The following is an 18,338-nucleotide window of genomic DNA, read 5'->3' on the forward strand; positions in this document are numbered from 1 at the left end:
TTTAAAAAATTAGTCTTGAATATTTACTCTTAATCTTTTTTATAAAATGAAAAATTCGCTAATTCAATTTCCTGACTGGTATGCCTAAATTTTTCCAAAGCATATTACCAATAAAATGCACATGTTATGAGAAAATTTTCAGTTGTTAAATTTTAAGAAAAGATTTTCATTGTTTTTTAAGGCTACTATGCAATTCCCTCCACTCCATTTTGATAAACCCAACTCATGGCAAGATAAATAATTTATGACTTAGCATGGTTTCATTGTTTAACCTCAAACTGATATGCCAAATGTAATTATCATGATTCAAAAACTTGAATATGTATAGATTAAAAACAACTAATTTAACAATGGATTAATTAAATTTTTATTAATTCAACTTTTTCAAATGCAAATTTTTAGTCCTCAAATTTTTTTACAATTTTTAATTCTTCATTAATTGTTTGTCGTTTTTAGTCCTTCTAAGATTTTTTTTTGTTAATTTTTAGTTTCATTTATTTTTATTATTCAAAATTACTCTCAAATATAAAATAAATGAAGAACTAAAAATGAAAAAATAAGGACTAATTTTAAATAATAAAAATAAATGAAGGATTAAAAATGAGAAAAAATATTTAGAGGGACTTAAAATACTAAAAAAATTAAGAAGTAAAAATTGAGGTAGTAAAAACTTAATTAATCATTTAACAATTCAAGAGATATGTTTGTAGTTTCCTCATCACATTTTAAGTCAACGACAACTCGTAGTCCACAAATAAATTACAATGGTCAAGTTTTATGTATGTCTTCACTCAAATTTACTTTATTTCACTTGTACATATGTTGAGTGAGGAATGGAGGAGGGGGAAAAAAGAAGCCAAAATCTAATCATTGAAAATGGCACAAATTATTATAGATTAATTCATTGTTGTAGGTTAATTTACTTTCTCTTTTGACTATGAGTACAAATGCCAGAAAATTTATCAGTAAGAGTATCTCTTTGTGCCATTCGATTTGGAGCTCTGTGCAAACAATCAAGTCTGACTGAGTATTCATCAACATCATCAGACTAACAAAGAGAACAAAATCTTGTTTCGAGCCTGCCGTTTGTCTTTTTGTTCAGGGTAAGGGATCACAATTTAGAACCCCTAATGACTATAGGTCTCCATTAAAACACAAAACAACAACCACATTACTTATATGTCTAACATTGCCTTAGAAAACGTATTCATGATTAAGAGTCAAGCACAGTCTGTAGAGTTATGTGTAGTTGGTTACAAAGCCACAGCCTCACCATTAATAACAAGAAGTTCATCATTCTTGAACCACCTTGTCTTAAACTTTGCATTGAGAAACATTCATTTAGAAATAAAATCACTCCTTGTTTAAAAAAGAATGTACAATAATAACATCAGGGCTAAACTTACAGATATCAGTTGCTCGCACTTCACCAATAATCTGATCTCCAATGTAGACCAAGAACTTGAAATTCAAGTTGAGATACATACACAGCTTCAGGCTGCAAATTGCTATTATCCATGATATTAGAAAAGTGAAGTGGCCAGGAAAGAAATTGAATTTAAGAAAGTTATCACAAAGAATCTCATTGGAACAGTGTGACAATTCATTTTCCATTTGACCACAAGACTTATTTTTTGAAACTCATGACAGTGCTGCTATTTTGTGACAAATTTTGTATTATTATCAAGGCAGTTCCAGTACACTGCTGTCTATGGGGTTACTATGTACAATCTTAAGTAGTTGATTGTGAAGTTCCATGCTAATAATTGGTTTTTATGTTGTCAAGTTCATTCGTGGTCGTTAGGAAAAAGGAACGATTGTAAAGTTGAATAAATAACAAAGCAAAACATGTTCGCTGCTAGTTTCCAATTTATCTTGTTTGACAATCACTTTTCACATTTCTTAATATTCCGTATCAAACTATATGATAACATAATTAATTCACACAAGCTTTACGAACAAAAAATCATTTCAAACAAGAAATTGTCTGAAGTTGTTCATTGATTTGAAAACAAGTTAAAAAACTTTAGTAATATAAGTTGTGTTTGTGATGGAGAGATTGTGTTCTTTAAATTTTATAGAAATTTGCTACATATAGCTATTGTTAATGGATCCATAATTAGCGGGATTAACAAAGTCCTTTCACAAAAAGCAATATTTTTTCTCTAAACTGTAAACAGGTTGATACAATGGAACAATTCAGGTCTCAAACTTTAGAGTTGGTACCCATGCCTCCTTCCTTCATTAACTGAACTTTCAGCTAAATATATGGGATGAAGGTTGCTATATCTGTTACTGAAGGTGTTGCTGCACCCACTCCAGCACCTTCACCAAAAGGTGGTGCTCCAGCAAGTTCACCCTAAAGTGGTGCTCCAGCACCTTCACCAAAAAGTTGTTGTGCTTCAGATGGCATTCAAGTCAACCAAATACCTTTGGTGTTCATCTTTGTCTTGATGTGGGATATCTCTTCAGATAACATCAGTTACTAGAAATGGTAGACCATATGTACTATAGCATCAGTTGTAATTGTTGTATTAATTTTACTTTGTGTGATGGTAAGTTAAACAATGGAATTCAAGGTATCTTTTGTATTGGCCTAGGGGTGTGGTTTAGATAGTTTATATGAAGTTGTAAGTTCAAATTTCAATGTGCCGCTATCGTACACAAAAATAAATAAAGAATTTATTGGCACTTACTACTATTATAATAGTAATGCCAAACATTATTACTTGAGAAAATGAAAAAAAAAAAAAGGGAAGGGAGATTGTTTATCATGAACTAATTTTAATATTTTTTTTATTTTTTAACAAATCAACAATTTTGGATCATGTGCTATTACTTAAAACTTACCAACAAAGCAAATTTTCCATTAGTTTTGGGTAAATAGCTACTGCAAATGTGGATTTAAATGAATCCTATATAGGGAAACAGGATCAATAAGGGACCATATCTTTTGGTTTCATGCGAGGCAGTTGCCAATACAAAATATAGAGAAACCATATGGGCACGAAACAAAGTAAAATCTAACTTGTTACTACATTAAACATTTCCTCCAAAACCAATAGTATTAGATGGCACAAAAGACCAAAAAAATTATCAATAAGATATCTCTTTGTGCCGTTTGATTTGAAGCTCAGTGCAATGAAGTGAGCTTTTGCGTGATATGATAAAAAAAGAACACAAAAAGTCAAGCATAACTGTTCGGCAACAATATCGGAATAACAAAGAGAACAAAAACTTTTTTGGTGTCTGCTGTTTGTCCGTGTTCAGCGTAGCGGATCAGAATTTAGAACCCCCAATGACTTCCATTAGAAAGAAAGCAACAAACATATTTCAAGACCAACATTACCTTTGAAAAGGTATTTGCGATTAACAGCCAAGAACAGTGAATATCTTTTACCACTTCTCGTGTTGAATCTGTTCTACAGTCAAGGTTGGTAACAAAGCCACAGCCTCACCATCAATCACAAGAAGGTCACCATTCTTGAAACACCTTGTCTTAAACTTTGCACTGAATAGAGAAACATTCATTTAGAAACAAAATTACTCCTTGTTTAAAAAAGAATGCACAATAATAACAGCAGGACTAAACTTACAAATATCAAACTTACAGATATCGATTTTTATTTTCTCTCAGATTAGTTGCTTGCACTTCACCAATAATCTGATCTCCAATATAGACCGGGAACTTAAAATTCAAGTTTTGAGATACATACACAGCTCCAGGCTGCAATTATTGAAAAGTGAAGTGGCCAGGGAAGAAGAGGAATTTAAGAAAATTATCACAGAATGAGAATATTTCAATGAATGACTTCATAGCATTGCCTCAATTCACATCATTTATCAAGCACTTTAAAATCAAGTTTTTTATTCAAGTTGACCAAATCCAATGACAAGTACCAATTTTGCAAGCAGTAGAACTAGAACCCATGTTAGCATTTAAATTGACAACTTTATAGCATGTTGGATTTGCATTTTCCAACCACATCCAAAACCAAATTCACGTCAAGTATGCCAAGTTAATGTGGAAGCTACAAAAGTTTGCTTCAAAAGGACGCGGATCACACTGACATAACACCAATCCAGACACACGATAAGTCCTTTATCCATGTTCATATTTTCATGTCTTTCAAAAATACTATAAAATATAAGTTTTTACATGTGTCTCCCTTTCTACTTCTCATTAATCATGACACATTTTAATCTATGCAATAAGTGAAGGGTCACTTGACCTTATTTCACACTCCTTATAGTGGAGATTACAATTTCACATCTTATCCTTCTTCATTTTATGATACTCTATTTCATGTCATAATTTTCCATTAAGGTGTCTAATACTCAAGTTTACTGAAAGGATGTTCATGGGTCAGGGGGATTCGTATCCCGGAATCAACTTGGGGTTCCCCAAAGCTGCTGACTGTGGCAGAAATTTCACTTACAAAAGGCACAAACAAATTAACTTTTACATGTAAAAATTTATGCTACAGAGTATAAAATTCAGTCTATAAAAAAAATAAAAGAACTCTACTAATTTATCTGTTTATTCACATTAATTTAGTTTATTGAGATGAGAATGTTAACTATCTCATTTCCATAGGAGGCATATCAAAATTTAAAGAGAGGGTAAGTATGAAACTTACAAAATGTGATGAGATGATATGAGGAAAGAGAGATGCCACAAGCATCCCATGTACCAGTGGACCTTCAAATCCAACATCTTTGGCTGCAGCAGAATCAGTATGCAAAGGATTCGAATCACAACTCACCTTGGAGTACTGGAGAACATCTTCGTCAGTATATACCCTTGCTTTTCTCAAGACATCCCCAGGCTTAAGTACATTAGGAGTTCCAGAAGTAAAGCACCTTAGGCTCAGAGAATGGACTTTGTGACAATGTAAATTTCTTACGAGCATTCTTGCAAGGGTTCAAATCAACAAAACAAGGCCCTGATGTGGTCCCTCACTAACTGTAAATCAAGTAAAGTGCAACTTAATAATCCCACAACTGGTAGATGTGGTTTCTTGAGGTAACTGGTGGCATGGACTTGCGTCAAACAGCTGGTGGGCGTTTGAGCAGCACGGGAAACAGTGTGCTTATTTTACAAAGACACAAGTGTACATTGGTCACTGGTATGGGTTCATTGCTCTTGGAGGGATATTAACACAAGCAGAATTATAGGGTGCTGTTGTCAAGGGATTATTGGTCTCATGCACTATGTTTGTCAAAATCTGGTAAGTTTTATGGAGCCTAGTTTTTTTACGGATCAGGATTCAACGAAACGGAAAGATGCACCACACAGGTAAATAAGAAAAATTAAGGAATTAATTTTTAATTTTTACAAAATAAATTAAACTTTATATATATATATATATATATATATATATATATATATATATATATATATCATTTTTAAAGGTTGAGTATATCCAACTTATTTTATGCCAATGTAACTCTTCACGTCATCAATTTTTTTCTCTATGATACATGCATTGTTAATTATTGTTCATAAAGTAATTTTTAAATTAATTTTTAAAAAATATTAGAGAAAATGCAAAAATTCTATCTTCATTTTTTTTAAGATTCTTAAATGTTACCCATATTTATCATTTTCAAGAATTAATGTCATCATATCTGTCAATAGGAAATCATGCAAGAGGTATATAACGCATTCATATTGATTTTGACTTCTTACAAGAACTAAATCATGCATTTCATTAATCGGCAAGTGAAGAATACACGATGGAATGCACTGGAAACCTTTGAGTCTCGTATTGGCTATAGCCCCCCTGAGCTAATATTTTTGGCAGAAATTTCACTTACAAAAAGCACAAACAAATTTACTTAACATGTAACAATGTTGATATTCTAAAAAACGAATGTTGATATTTTTAGCAGAAATATCATATCGATTCAAGTACCTTAAAAAATTAATTAAAAAAAAAAAGCAAATTTCTGTTAAAAATGTATATTCTAAAAATGAATTTGAAATAATCAGCTTAATTTTTAATTAAACTTAATATTTCAGTTTAGATTATCAGCAGAATGAAAAATGTAGATGAAAAAAATATCATGGAACAGAAAACAAAACTGTTTTATACAAAAAGAAATATGTATCCTAAAGAATAACACAAAAATCTAAACTGAACTGAATAATAGAATATTGGTCAAACTGTATAAAACTTCTATATACTTTCACTTTCTCATTCGGTTCAAATAGAAGGCAAACATTTTTTCTGTGGATACCGCATGAAACTTTCAATTTTTATGTAATTTAGACGACCAGAATAAAAGAAAATAACTAATTATCGATGAAAATATAAATATCAACATCCTGATGATGTACTACCTATTTTTAACTAGCATTAAATTCACGTAACTAGCATTGATCTCAAAATCCTGATGAAAATATACCTATTTTTAACACAACTGAGACATTCTTATTAACTCGGGTCACATTGCGATCCGGAGTCGATAATATGGATTTTGTCCGTAAATAACACAGACAGATCACCAACAAACTTTAACAAAAACAGTAATACCCATTTCACCTTTTTGATTCATGCAAACCACTAGATTAGATAATGATCAAGAGTGCATAATAGGAACGCCATAGGAATCACATAAACCTTAACAAACTTCAAAATAGCGAAAGACTTCGCAACAATATTCAAAATAGTAAAAGACTAAACACATGTAAAGGCATGAGCAAAATGCCTGCTTACATGTATAATAATCCTTACCTACACCATTGGCGCCCATAGTTCAACTGTTTCCACAAAAAAACTATCCTATGAAGGTCTTATAAACAGCACTGTTATCAGTCATCGCCTATCCCTAGAAACAGATCCTTCAACAAAAGAACATTGAGCTCGAAACTTTGTCCTGCAATCTTGGCAACTGAGGGACGGGAGGAGCAGGTATACCAGAACCACCATGACTTGAAGATGTCTCAGATTTGTCCTCAAATTTCATAAATTGACCCATCTGAGTTGCAGCCAGATGAGCATAGCATATTGGAGCAACTGCATACATTCAGTTATTTCACCAATGAGACCCTATATATTTCTATAAATTGGGAACATATAAGTGTAAAACACAATGCTAAAAATGTTGTGCACGAACTTACCGACAGAAATGGCAGTTGTGCTCCTCTGATACCTATTGTCAAATAGCAAAATAATTTTAAGACAATATCCATACATGGCAAGGGTTGGAATAAACAATATTCTAAAACAATCAAATAGATCACAACTACTACTTACACATATGATAATGAATGCACAAGCTCCTGTAGATCATCAGGTGAAAAGCCAATCTCGTCTAAGAGAACATGGTAGTGTGTAGGCCTGCTAGTACCCTGAATAGTAATTTTTTAAACAAATACAAGCATGTTATTGAAGTACTGACACAAACATATCATTTATGGAAAACTCGTACAGAGGGTAGCTTCCTAATCTCTAAATAAACAGCATTCAGTGAAATGCATAACGAGGATGACCAGAAAAAAAATTACATGTTAAAAATTAGAGACATGCAAATGAACATACATAAACATTTAAATTAAGAAGGAAAGAAGCCAGAATCATTCAACTTCAATTTGAAAACAATTTCACCAAGTAAAATGAATGTACATGCGTCTTAAAGAACATTCGCACACTTTACATCAACAATGGATAGGAGCCACAGTAATGGATCTACAAATTGTAAAACCAAAACCACATTAAAATAAATAAAATAAAAAATAGCAGATACTCACAATCATTCCAGCATGTGCACACATGTAGAAATCATAATTCCGAGGATGACAAATTTTGTTATCAATTACCGTTCCTGCAAAAAATAAAAAAGGTTAAGAAATAACAAAACAGAAATTATTGAAACGTGTTAAAATTCAAAATAAACAAGACGCATACCAGGAGGAACATTGTCAGGAGCTCCAGGTTGAAAGAATTTAGTATGATGGTTCTTTTGAGCAACAATCACCAAAAACTTGGGATTCCACTTTTCATCTAAAAACTTGCAAGCCTAATAATATTGAAGAAGACAATATTAACCCCAAAAACACTTCAAATATTTAATATTTAAATTCATCAGCTCAATAAATAAGCACCTCGATAATTTGATCAAGTTCAATGTTCAAAACTTGATTGAACTGGGACTCACTAACACCATCCCTACATCCAGCCCAAAAAAGGTCAGTTCAAAATACACAAAAATATCACTTAACAAACAAAAATACATATTAAAAAGATTCATTATGAAAAAATATGTAAGAACTAATAAAATAACAGACATAAAAACGACTGAAGACAAATAAAAAAAATTTAAAAAAAAACACAATTCAGTACACACACTCACATATAACAACATACACATTATAGGTCCGACCAACTGATCATCTAACATAAATTAGGTCAGGAATTGCAAACCAAATAGTAGGCATTTGTTAAATCTATAAGCCTTTGACATTTGTCTTGGTGACATAAAAAGAGATTTGCAGAACAGATGATAAGGATCGTATCATACAACTTTATCATTCAAAACACTAACAAAGACCATCAATCAAGTGCCTTTTAAACTAATCAAATATTACACGAACAGTCATACATATTAACCACAATACTAGATAACATTGACTTAAAACAATATATTTAATTAATCATTGTATAAAAACAAAAATGGATAACATCCATTACAATATATATTAACAACTCAAACAACATTTATGAAAACTAAAAATATAAAGTACATATTTCACAGAATAAAATGAGAAAAAAAGTAACCTGAATATGATTATATTATCGGGCTTTCTATTTCCAGAACTTGTATAGAAATCAAGTAGAAGCTCCCTGCAGATATACAACACACCAATGACCGTCCAATTCCAAAAAATATAAACCAGAAAATAAACGGTTACCACAAAATACCGTTAATAATTTATAAAATTGAAACTAAACTGGCATTCACTTAATATTATGTAGCAAGAAATGCTTTAAAGCAAAGAGGTAATGCACAACACACGAGAGCAATTACACAAACTATAATGAATAAATAAATGCTTTGATACAAAATTTAGAAACCAAATTCTGATCATTTCACAGAACCAAATTCCAGATTAATGTAAACAAAATTGAGAACAATATGATATCATAAATATACTAGGAGGATTAATTCAATGATTTGTTACAAAATTAAATTAACCTCATTATGCCTTCATCCTCCTTGTCGGAAACTTTCTTGAACAAATTATCAATCATTTCCATCTTTGGAGACTGCGTACGGACACTGGCCCTATACTTTGATATTAGAGGCCATTCTCTAGAGCTGACCACCTGCATGTTTAAGCATTAGCACACAATCAGATAGTCATAAAACATTCCAATAACCAGGATGTAGGCTCAAACTAAGACAATCACAGGTTTGAAACAGATGCCCAATATAAAAATCACAAGCACTAATAAAATACCGCAGCAATTGAAGGAATATCTGTTTGCCCTGGCGAACCATGAGACACATCCATGCCAATAATGATGGTTGGCGCTCTAGAAACAATAGGAATAGAAGGAGAATGCTCAACGCCTAACATTGAGTTCAGACCACCAAGCTACAAAACAATAAAAAAAATTCAATGAAAGGTACAACAATGAATCCTGACAAACTGCACAAAAAGAATTACAATATATATTCCAAAAAAAAATAGAAAATTAAACCAAGAAACAACATACCTTAGCATTGATTTTCAACAGAACATTAGTCAAATATTGGTCATTGACCCTTGTCGGAGCTATACACTGAGTCACAATTCCAAACTCAGCAAGATTCTTCTTCTTCCATGGACCTTACCAAGTTCAGTTAATTTTCATCAATAAGGGGACTTAAACAATTGCATGAGAGGAGTAAACAAAAGACAAAACTTATCAAATAACCTTACCATAAAGATCAGAATTTTTCCTCTCAGGAAGCAGACAAAGAAGAAACTGAGGAGCCCCAGGAAGTTTTGACTGGACCAACTCAAACATCTTCTCAACTCGAACCACTGGCGGTGCACGCCTAAACTGACCATTTTCTTCAAACACATCAAACGGCTGATCTATCACCTACCAATTGCAGTTAAGAAAAATATAGTCAGCAACTTCATTATGCTTCAGAGTCAATCTGCAGTTCTAAAACTTACAATGCCTTTCATTCCACCACACTTAATGAGATCCCTCACAAGCCCTCGTATATCACAGCGTGCAGAGAAGTTAACCACAGCCCATCTTTCTATTTTAGTTGGCTTGACAATTTTCTGGAGAAAAAAAATCAATGATTAGAAAATTCAAATCATTTTTTTATGAAATTAATGTAAGAGTAGAATAACATACCTTGTTATTGAAGTTCCACCTCCCATTTCTAGGATTGAAGTCCTCCCCATTACCAAATTTCAACTGCAAACGTAAATTTAATAATCAGCTTTAAAACCCATATTACAGAACTCAACATTGATAATTAAAGAATAAGATGCCATCAACAACAAATAAAACCACATCTCAATAATTTGACAACATTTCCATATAAAACCAGTTAGAATTGGTTATGGTAGAACATGAAGATTATATTACCAACTATTCTTAGACAATTAAGCAAAGCAATATTTAATGCTCTGAGCACAATATTAACAAAATTAAGTCATTACCACAATATTCATCAATATGAAGGTAACAAAGTTTATTTAAAAGAAGATAAAGAAGACAATGCATGATAAAAATTAATAAGCAAATGCACAATTATAATGACTTAAAATTTACCCGTGGAGCTTGTAAAACCCGACCCTCAACTTCAGTAAAGTTGGGGCTTATAGAGATTCCACAATTGCGTAGCATTGGTTCAGAACCATAATTGCTACTTTTAAGTGCCTGTAACAATTAAAGTAATATCAGGTAAACCAGAAAAATATACAACCCAAATATTCAAAACAGGACAAAAAGACACATACATCAGACAAGACCCTCATCCTCTCTTGTGGCTTCTGCCTGGACTTCTCCACCAATGAAGACCTTTGAAGTGTGGATAGTGCTTTTGTATAACGTTGAAGTGATACCAAAGAACACAGCTAAGCATAAAAAGTTAAAAAGTTATTAACCAGCAAAGATGAATCAATAGCTTTCTAATTCAAAATCCTAAACAAAAATATAAAGCACCAAATCTACCTCAAGAGGAATGTAAGTTGGCCTTTTTGGTTTCCCAACGTTGATACATGGGAGATCCCCAGAATACCGAAGATCTATCTTGCGGATATTAACAAAATAATCATATACTGTCACTTCTTCCTCAGTGTCATCATCACCACCTTTTTTCTTCAATGTAAACCTACAACACCCACACCCTGATAGTTAAAAATCTCTAAAATTAATAATAATTAATTATCAAGAACAAAAGCAGAATTAATGGCATACATTTGATCTTTGCAAGGGAGTTCACTAAGCCCAGTGATTTTGAATTCTTGATTAGATGGGCTCGATTTAATCCTCAGGTTTTTTAATGTCCTCTTGGCCTGTTCAAGAAAATAAATAAAAGATGAGATTATGGTATTTAACAATCAATCAAGTACTATGATCAAATGGTCATTGAATTAGCTTACCTTTGCCCAATCAAGTGAAAAGGGGTCTCTCACATTTTGATTGGATATTAGGAAGTCAACCACAGGCCCAGGGGTAATTATCATGGTGGTTGAGACATCTAAACAAATTCCAAGAAAGAATTAATAAATATTATGAGGAAACGAATGTAGTGTCCAAGGCAAACAACAGATCAAACCTATGTTCAAAGACAGTCCACTTTGAGTAGTTCTAAAACTAGAGTGGAAGCCCCTGCAACCAAGTACACCTCCTCCTACATCAGCAAAATTCTTGGGATTGTTGTGAAAGAACGATTGCCGCACAAGCAAACACCCTCTGTAAATTGACATTATTTTATTATTTTAAATTACAACATAAGAGACACACAAAGGCAAGCTGATGCAATAATGTTATCAATAATAATAATAATAGAAGAAAAAAGAAATGATCATAATCCACGCACTGCTTAGCAGCATGTTGCCTCAAAATGATATCAAGCACTCTTATTGCTTCTTGATAATTCTCAGATTCCTGTCCACGTAGAGCATTGGCAATGGCCTGCAATGGAATCTTTGAAGCATAGCTAAGTTCCACTTTAAATGCCTTGGATCTATTAGGGCGCCTCATCCTCTTTTTGTCACTCTCATTCAGTTCTCCATTGCCCTCTGGGCTGCAGTTTCCATTGTTTCTATAACATACATTGGTACAGAAAAAATAAGTTACAAAGCTTAAACAGTAAAAAGTTAAGTCAAATTGAAGAATTAGCATCCACAGAATTTGAACCTGGTAGCAATAACATCCTCCAGAACAACCGTAAACTCAAGCTTGTTGCGAGCAAGAGACCCGAGAGTAAACAGAGTCTTCTCACCATCATATGCAAAATCTTTCCCATTCAATTCAGAATCATACGTTTCATGCACCCTGTCCAGAAGCTTCCTCCCTACACCCTTACCCTCCACAGGTCGTCCATCATCATAAAAAAGAGCAACCTGCTTAAACATAAACATTGAATAAATGATTCCAAGTTAAACAGAGACCTGAAATAAATAATGCTGGTGAAAATGAAAGCACATACACTATACTGATAAAAATGCCCATCAGTGTTTGCAACGTTCACTCTGTAGTGATTGGTGAGAAGTTGCAGCTTCGTCCCTTTTGAAGCAAGGCCACGCCTGGCTATTGGAAACCTTGAAGCCTTTTTCTTCTCCGGCTCAGCTTTAACAGGTACAACATCTGATGGTACAACGGGAGGTGGGGGAGGCAACGAATCCTCATTTTCAGTTCCATTTGGCCCGAAAGAAGCCATCTCCTGCATAGATCATGCATTAAATAAATTGTGTCAGCATAAGTAGTTAGTTCACATAATCCTTCAAACAAAAAATTTGAAAAATAACTAAATATTCTGAGATTGTCTACATGCATATCTAAGCAGACGCCAAACACTAGGGTACAACAAATTTTCATACAAAAAAAAAAAGAGACAAACCGCTATCATGCAAACAAAAATCTAGAGTAATATTTTATTATTCAAACAGGAAGCGTAAAAGGCAAACAAACAACAAAATACGTCTATACAAATAAACCTACTGAGAAAAGAATTTTAAAAACAACAAAATGCTCAAATTATCTACATAAAAACTCTAATCATGCGAAATTATGCGAAAAACAATATAGTAAAACATTTTCGCACAACAAAACAAAAAGGGAACAACTATCATGAATATAGAATCTAGAACAACATTTCTCACTCAAATTGATGAAACAAACAAGTAACCAGCAAAACGCATTTTATACAAATAAACCAACATAGAAATAATTACATGCACTGCAAGCAAAATAAAATACACAAAAGTGCAGTAAACGACATAAGCACGGAGGACGTAAAAAGCTAAAACAAGTAAAATTTATATAAAAAAAGATACAAATAAAAACGAAATTAAAAAATAAATACAACTAAACACAAAAAAGATACTCGGGCGGCAAAATCAGGCACCCTGAAGCAAATATCTGGCTTCGGAACACAAATGCCCAAAGGTGTAGTCACCGATTCGGACCATCATCAGAGCAGACAGAGTTTGCGCTTTCAAAAAAAAAAAAAAACAAAGATACAGGGAAATCACAACCAGTGAAACCGCAAGAATTAAACTCAAAAAAACACTGAAAATTCTAACAAATACGCGTCGCCTCGGAAGCAAAATCGAGCTTAAGTCAACGAAGCACAGCGAAAGCGTTTCCTCTTCAAAATAAACACGCAAAAAAAGACGATCAAAGCCGAAAGACATGCAGCAAAACAAAACATCACAAAAAAAACGCAGGAAAACGAAAGAACATAAACAACAGCGAAGCATTTCAAAAGCAGAAAACCCCATACTATCAATAAGACACGATTAAACGGTGAAACAAACACTGAGGACGAATTAAGCGGAAGAAAAACGCAGGAAATGGCAAATGCAGCATGTGATCATGACAGGTAGCAACGAAAGCAAGCAGAAGAGAGAAAGAAAGAAAAAACGAAGCAAAATTCATGAGGTAAGAAGAAGAGTTAGCGTATTCCTGACCAGAAAATCAGTGAGAGGAGCACAAACCAAAACCCTAAGATGACGCAGAAGAAGTAGAGAGAAGAAAAATGAATGCAGATGATTTGAAGCGTGATTCTGTTACTCGCTCCCTTCACTCTTTTAATAGTGGCATCAGCGAGCACCTGTTCACATCCTCTCATTCCTCTGGGGGAGTACGAAGAGAAAATAATAATAATGACGCACTCTGCGGTGACGCTCTATGCAGTTTGTGCTGTTAGCCGCTCTCGGACGTTTGATGATGTGGTGTGGTGTGGTGACGTGGAGGGCTGAGATCCGATAGGCAAAATGGTTCGGGATTCGGTTCGTAAAGGTGGAGCATGGTGATTACGTTTGCACTAGTGGGGCCCCATTTCCCTCAGCATTTGTTACAACTTTTTTATTTTTTTAATAAAGAGAAACATCGATTCTTTCGATAAAATGCGTTTTTGTATTCATGTTCGTGGCATTGGGTCTGGATAATGATGGGGTGCGTGCAAATAAATGAATTTTGGGGAGACATCAATGTGCAAAAATACTAATAATTGGTTATTCATCCTAGAAATCATGTTCATTTAACTAGAAGTAGGTACAATTTTTTACTACGACGTTATTTTAAAAAAAAAAAAATTAACAATACATGAATATGTTTAAAATTCTAAACAAAATATGTATACGTGATTAATTCAGCTATAATTAAAAGTAAATACTTTGTTTATAGTTATTTGATTTTAAAATTAAATAAATAAATTTAAATCAGATATGTCATTTTTTTAGAAAAAGTTAAATTCATACATTAACTAAAATAATAATAATAAGAATGAGAAAAATTATATCTTATATGAAAGTGGCATTTTGATGTAATGTGATCGAAAAAGTTATGTGAATTTTAAAAAAATTATATAATTTTTTTTAACATTAAATTTTAAATCCTTAATATATAATTATAAGTTACAGATTTAATTATATTACCCTCTTATATAAAATATTTTTTCTTATAAAATGTGTCTTAATAATGATTATTTTAAGAATTATAACAAAGTTAGAAAAATAATAGAATGTTAATTTAGTTAAAACTATACTATTTTGCTAATAATTAAAGCAAAGACAAATATAAAATACATCATTCGAAAATTCTACATTTTTAACATTTAAAAAATAACTCAATTGCCAAAATTCCCCTATCAGTTGATATTCATGCTCGTTAGTTTTGTGCAGATATTAAAAAAATAAACATAAAATTATAAATTCAAAACTATATTTGAGAAATAATTGTTTTACCAAAAAAAATGAAACATATAAAACATTTGAAAGTATAATTTTAAAAAAATATGCAATATTGATGAAAAATCTTGGTCAAGCAACACCATATTATACATCATAAAAAAATAAACAATACCATATTATAATGAATATTGGTAAAAAAAATTGAATATTGATCAAATATTTTAGGAAATTTTAAAAAAATATTTCAAATATGTAACTAATTAAGGAAAATAGTATTAATTTGATATGGAATTATTATAGATTTGAGTCACTCTTATAGTATAAATTTCAATCTTGCTTTGATATTAAAGTATTTATTTTTTGGAAGTTATTATATTATTAAGTCAGTTGACATTTTATATGTTAACCATTTAATTCATTTTGAATTTGAATTCTAATTTGAATTAAATTTAAAGTTAAGATATTTAATCCCAATGTACTATATTAAATTGCAGATACATTTGTTTTTTAATCTTAATTAAAACTGATTTTGATAATATCGTATACAATCTTAACAAATCCTAATTAAATTAATTTTATAATTTTTAAATATTAAAAGAAAATATCATATCAATAATGGTTTGTCATTGTTAATATTCTTATGATGGCTCCAGTGAAATTATACTTGGCCCCTTAAATAAAGTTGGTCGAACAAGACTTTTAAATAAGTTTAACTTATTTAAAAAAAAAATTAAGGTTGAGTTTGACATGTTAGGCTTTATCTTCAGGCTTACTTTAGCTTATTTAAAGGCAATTATTATTTATACCTCTCAACTTTACTAAAATACTTTTCCTTTATATTTTTTTCAAGAAAATCCTTTTTTTATGGAAAGTATTCTTTATAGCCTTGAAATTTTTACACTTTCAGAAGTGAAATATTTAACATTCCAAAAAGTACTTCAGAAGTGAAAGTGTTAAAATTTTAACATTTTGAGAAATACATCTCAATTTTTAGAAGAAGAAAAAAAGAACCAAATGCCTTTATGGTGCTTCGTGTTTTTTATGTGTTAATATATTCGGTTTATCAGTTTTAAAAAAATTATATGAGATATTGCACGTTGTCGTTAGAAGGTGAATCTCATTGATGCACTAATATTGATAGTGATGTAAAATCTCCCAAGAAGTAATCATTAAAATTATGTGTCGTTTGTTGATTCTCTTCTAGTTAAGAGAAACACAATCAAACCCATGGGTTCTTTTGACAACAATGTCACCTTCATGGACTATCCCGATTGTACAAAGGTTACCCCCTTGAAGGCAATTTGGTGTCCCGTTTATTTCTTCTAAAAATTGACTTCTGTATTTTTTTATAATCTTAAAATTTTAACACTTTTATAAAGTATTTTTCGGAATACATTATATTTTTAACACTTTGAGAAAACTATTTTCTTTTGGATTAGACAACAAGTATATTTTCCTAGAGGTAATTTTGTTTGAGTTAGCTATAATTATTATGGATAATAAAAAAAATTCTCCAAATATTTGACGTAACCGTATACTTCACACTTATCTTTTTTTTTTTAAATGACAAAATTTCTACCCTTCCATAAAGTATTTATGAGAAGAAGAATGCTTTTGAAAAAATATATAAAAAAGGGTGCATATTAGTAAAGTTGGGGTGTAAAAATTTTATGCAGGTCTACTAGCCCACTTAAAAGTTTATTTGATACTAAAAAACTACAAACTACATAGGTGAGTTAATAGGTTTTTTTAGACAACGTGAATTAATAGGCTAATAGTCGAATGGGAGAAAACTTTATGTAAAATAAACTGATATTTGAAAATTTAAATTATTGTTACTCAAAGTTTGTTACATACTTAAAAATAGGATGACTAAATTTTATAAGAATAAGTCTAATATTATTATAAAAGTAAATTTATAGTGATTTAGGTTACTCTAAATATGAGTTGTTTTTTATTTCAACTAGATGTATGATGAGTAAAAATATTATTTTTCATAAGGATAAATGTATCTTATATAATAGTAATACTAGATTAAAAGTTTAGTTATTGAACCCCTAGAGATCAGTTGTATTCTCAAATAATCAAAATTATTAAACTAAGTAATTAAGATGATTGAAGAGAGAATTTAAGTATTTTGTGGTTTTTTGTTTTAAAAGAAATAAAAGTAAACTATTGCAAATATGATAGATTTAAGTAATAGTAAAAACAACCAAGAATTATGATGCAATAATACTAATTTTCCTCCAATTTAAGCTCTAATGAAGTTCATTCCATATATAATTAACATAAAACATTGACGAATTTCATTAAGAACAGATAAAATGATATAATTAGATAGTTACATTATAACCCTTGGACTAGGGTGATTAGTCGCTCATGATCAAAGCAAAATTAGAAAAAGTCAAAGAAATTAGCATAAACATACTACAAAGGAAGAACGATGATTATGATTTGTCCTTACAACCCTCAAAAGTGATAATTTGGAAATACGATGAAATATGTTTTCACATATTTAAACCCCCCATATTTATAGCTTCATAAGATTAGAAACTCATCTGAGGGGCATGTTGAATTGACTACGATTGTCGTGATGTGACTATGACATAGTAATTTCACTACAACCATTATCGAGAAGCTAGCGTTGCTCACTACGATTGTCATGCTCACCATGGTCATATTGGTGTACTAAGGTCGTGATTGTAACATCCAAACAATAATCTAACAATTATTTACATAAGGATATCTAAATAAATTTTTTGGTAAATGAAAAATATTGATTGAACTGTTTTAATATACTAGATTGTTACTTTTATTTTGAAAAGATGTTAGTATGATAATATATTAGATTGGTTAAAGATAATTATAACTAAAGATAATAAAAATAATAGACAAAGAAAGATCGGTTAAACAAATTTCAAAATTACTTACAATTCTTATATAAGGATAAAAAAATCAT

At 31.3% G+C, this 18,338-nt stretch overlaps 2 protein-coding genes across 3 annotated transcripts; both read right to left on the reverse strand.

Moving 5' to 3' along the window:
* Window positions 1-917: 917 nt before the first annotated feature.
* Window positions 918-5,277, reverse strand: LOC102666018 ((R)-specific enoyl-CoA hydratase). Of its 2 annotated transcripts, XM_041009229.1 has the most exons (4): window positions 4,641-5,277; window positions 3,612-3,727; window positions 3,350-3,511; window positions 918-1,498 (listed from the first exon to the last, which is right to left on the reverse strand). In XM_041009229.1, exons 1-3 carry the CDS (start codon window positions 4,911-4,913, stop codon window positions 3,397-3,399), a joined length of 504 nt encoding a protein of 167 aa, XP_040865163.1. In that variant the 5' UTR covers window positions 4,914-5,277; the 3' UTR covers window positions 918-1,498; window positions 3,350-3,396. The 2 variants fall into 2 exon arrangements, with proteins under 2 accessions (XP_040865163.1, XP_006595803.1); XM_006595740.4 differs by lacking the exon at window positions 918-1,498 and having other exon boundaries at window positions 3,018-3,511.
* A 1,339-nt stretch (window positions 5,278-6,616) lies between these two features.
* LOC100779439 (protein argonaute 4) lies at window positions 6,617-14,350 on the reverse strand. The gene is made up of 23 exons (XM_003545414.5): window positions 14,156-14,350; window positions 12,673-12,906; window positions 12,381-12,586; window positions 12,061-12,285; window positions 11,797-11,933; window positions 11,621-11,718; window positions 11,436-11,533; window positions 11,190-11,349; window positions 10,976-11,092; window positions 10,788-10,895; window positions 10,365-10,427; window positions 10,175-10,288; window positions 9,932-10,097; window positions 9,726-9,838; window positions 9,467-9,604; window positions 9,202-9,332; window positions 8,784-8,849; window positions 8,111-8,174; window positions 7,914-8,025; window positions 7,757-7,830; window positions 7,263-7,357; window positions 7,127-7,158; window positions 6,617-7,022 (listed from the first exon to the last, which is right to left on the reverse strand). Exons 2-23 carry the CDS (start codon window positions 12,901-12,903, stop codon window positions 6,850-6,852), a joined length of 2,721 nt encoding a protein of 906 aa, XP_003545462.1. The 5' UTR covers window positions 12,904-12,906; window positions 14,156-14,350; the 3' UTR covers window positions 6,617-6,849.
* Window positions 14,351-18,338: the final 3,988 nt, after the last annotated feature.

Source organism: Glycine max, chromosome 14, assembly GCF_000004515.6.
Source record: "Glycine max cultivar Williams 82 chromosome 14, Glycine_max_v4.0, whole genome shotgun sequence".
Taxonomy (NCBI): Eukaryota; Viridiplantae; Streptophyta; class Magnoliopsida; order Fabales; family Fabaceae; genus Glycine; species Glycine max.

Excerpts from the sequence above, each read along its gene's own strand:
- LOC102666018 (XM_041009229.1), bottom strand. The coding sequence starts at position 4,913 with ATGCTCGTAAGAAATTTACATTGTCACAAAGTCCATTCTCTGAGCCTA. Across the intron at positions 3,728-4,640 it reads ATATCATCTCATCACATTTT|CCTGGAGCTGTGTATGTATC; the intron begins GTAAGTTTCATA and ends CAATAATTGCAG. Across the intron at positions 3,512-3,611 it reads GAAAATAAAAATCGATATCT|TGCAAAGTTTAAGACAAGGT; the intron begins GTAAGTTTGATA and ends TTCTCTATTCAG.
- LOC100779439 (XM_003545414.5), bottom strand. The coding sequence starts at position 12,903 with ATGGCTTCTTTCGGGCCAAATGGAACTGAAAATGAGGATTCGTTGCCT. Across the intron at positions 9,839-9,931 it reads GAAAAATTCTGATCTTTATG|GTCCATGGAAGAAGAAGAAT; the intron begins GTAAGGTTATTT and ends GAACTTGGTAAG. Across the intron at positions 9,605-9,725 it reads TGTTGAAAATCAATGCTAAG|CTTGGTGGTCTGAACTCAAT; the intron begins GTATGTTGTTTC and ends ATTGTTTTGTAG.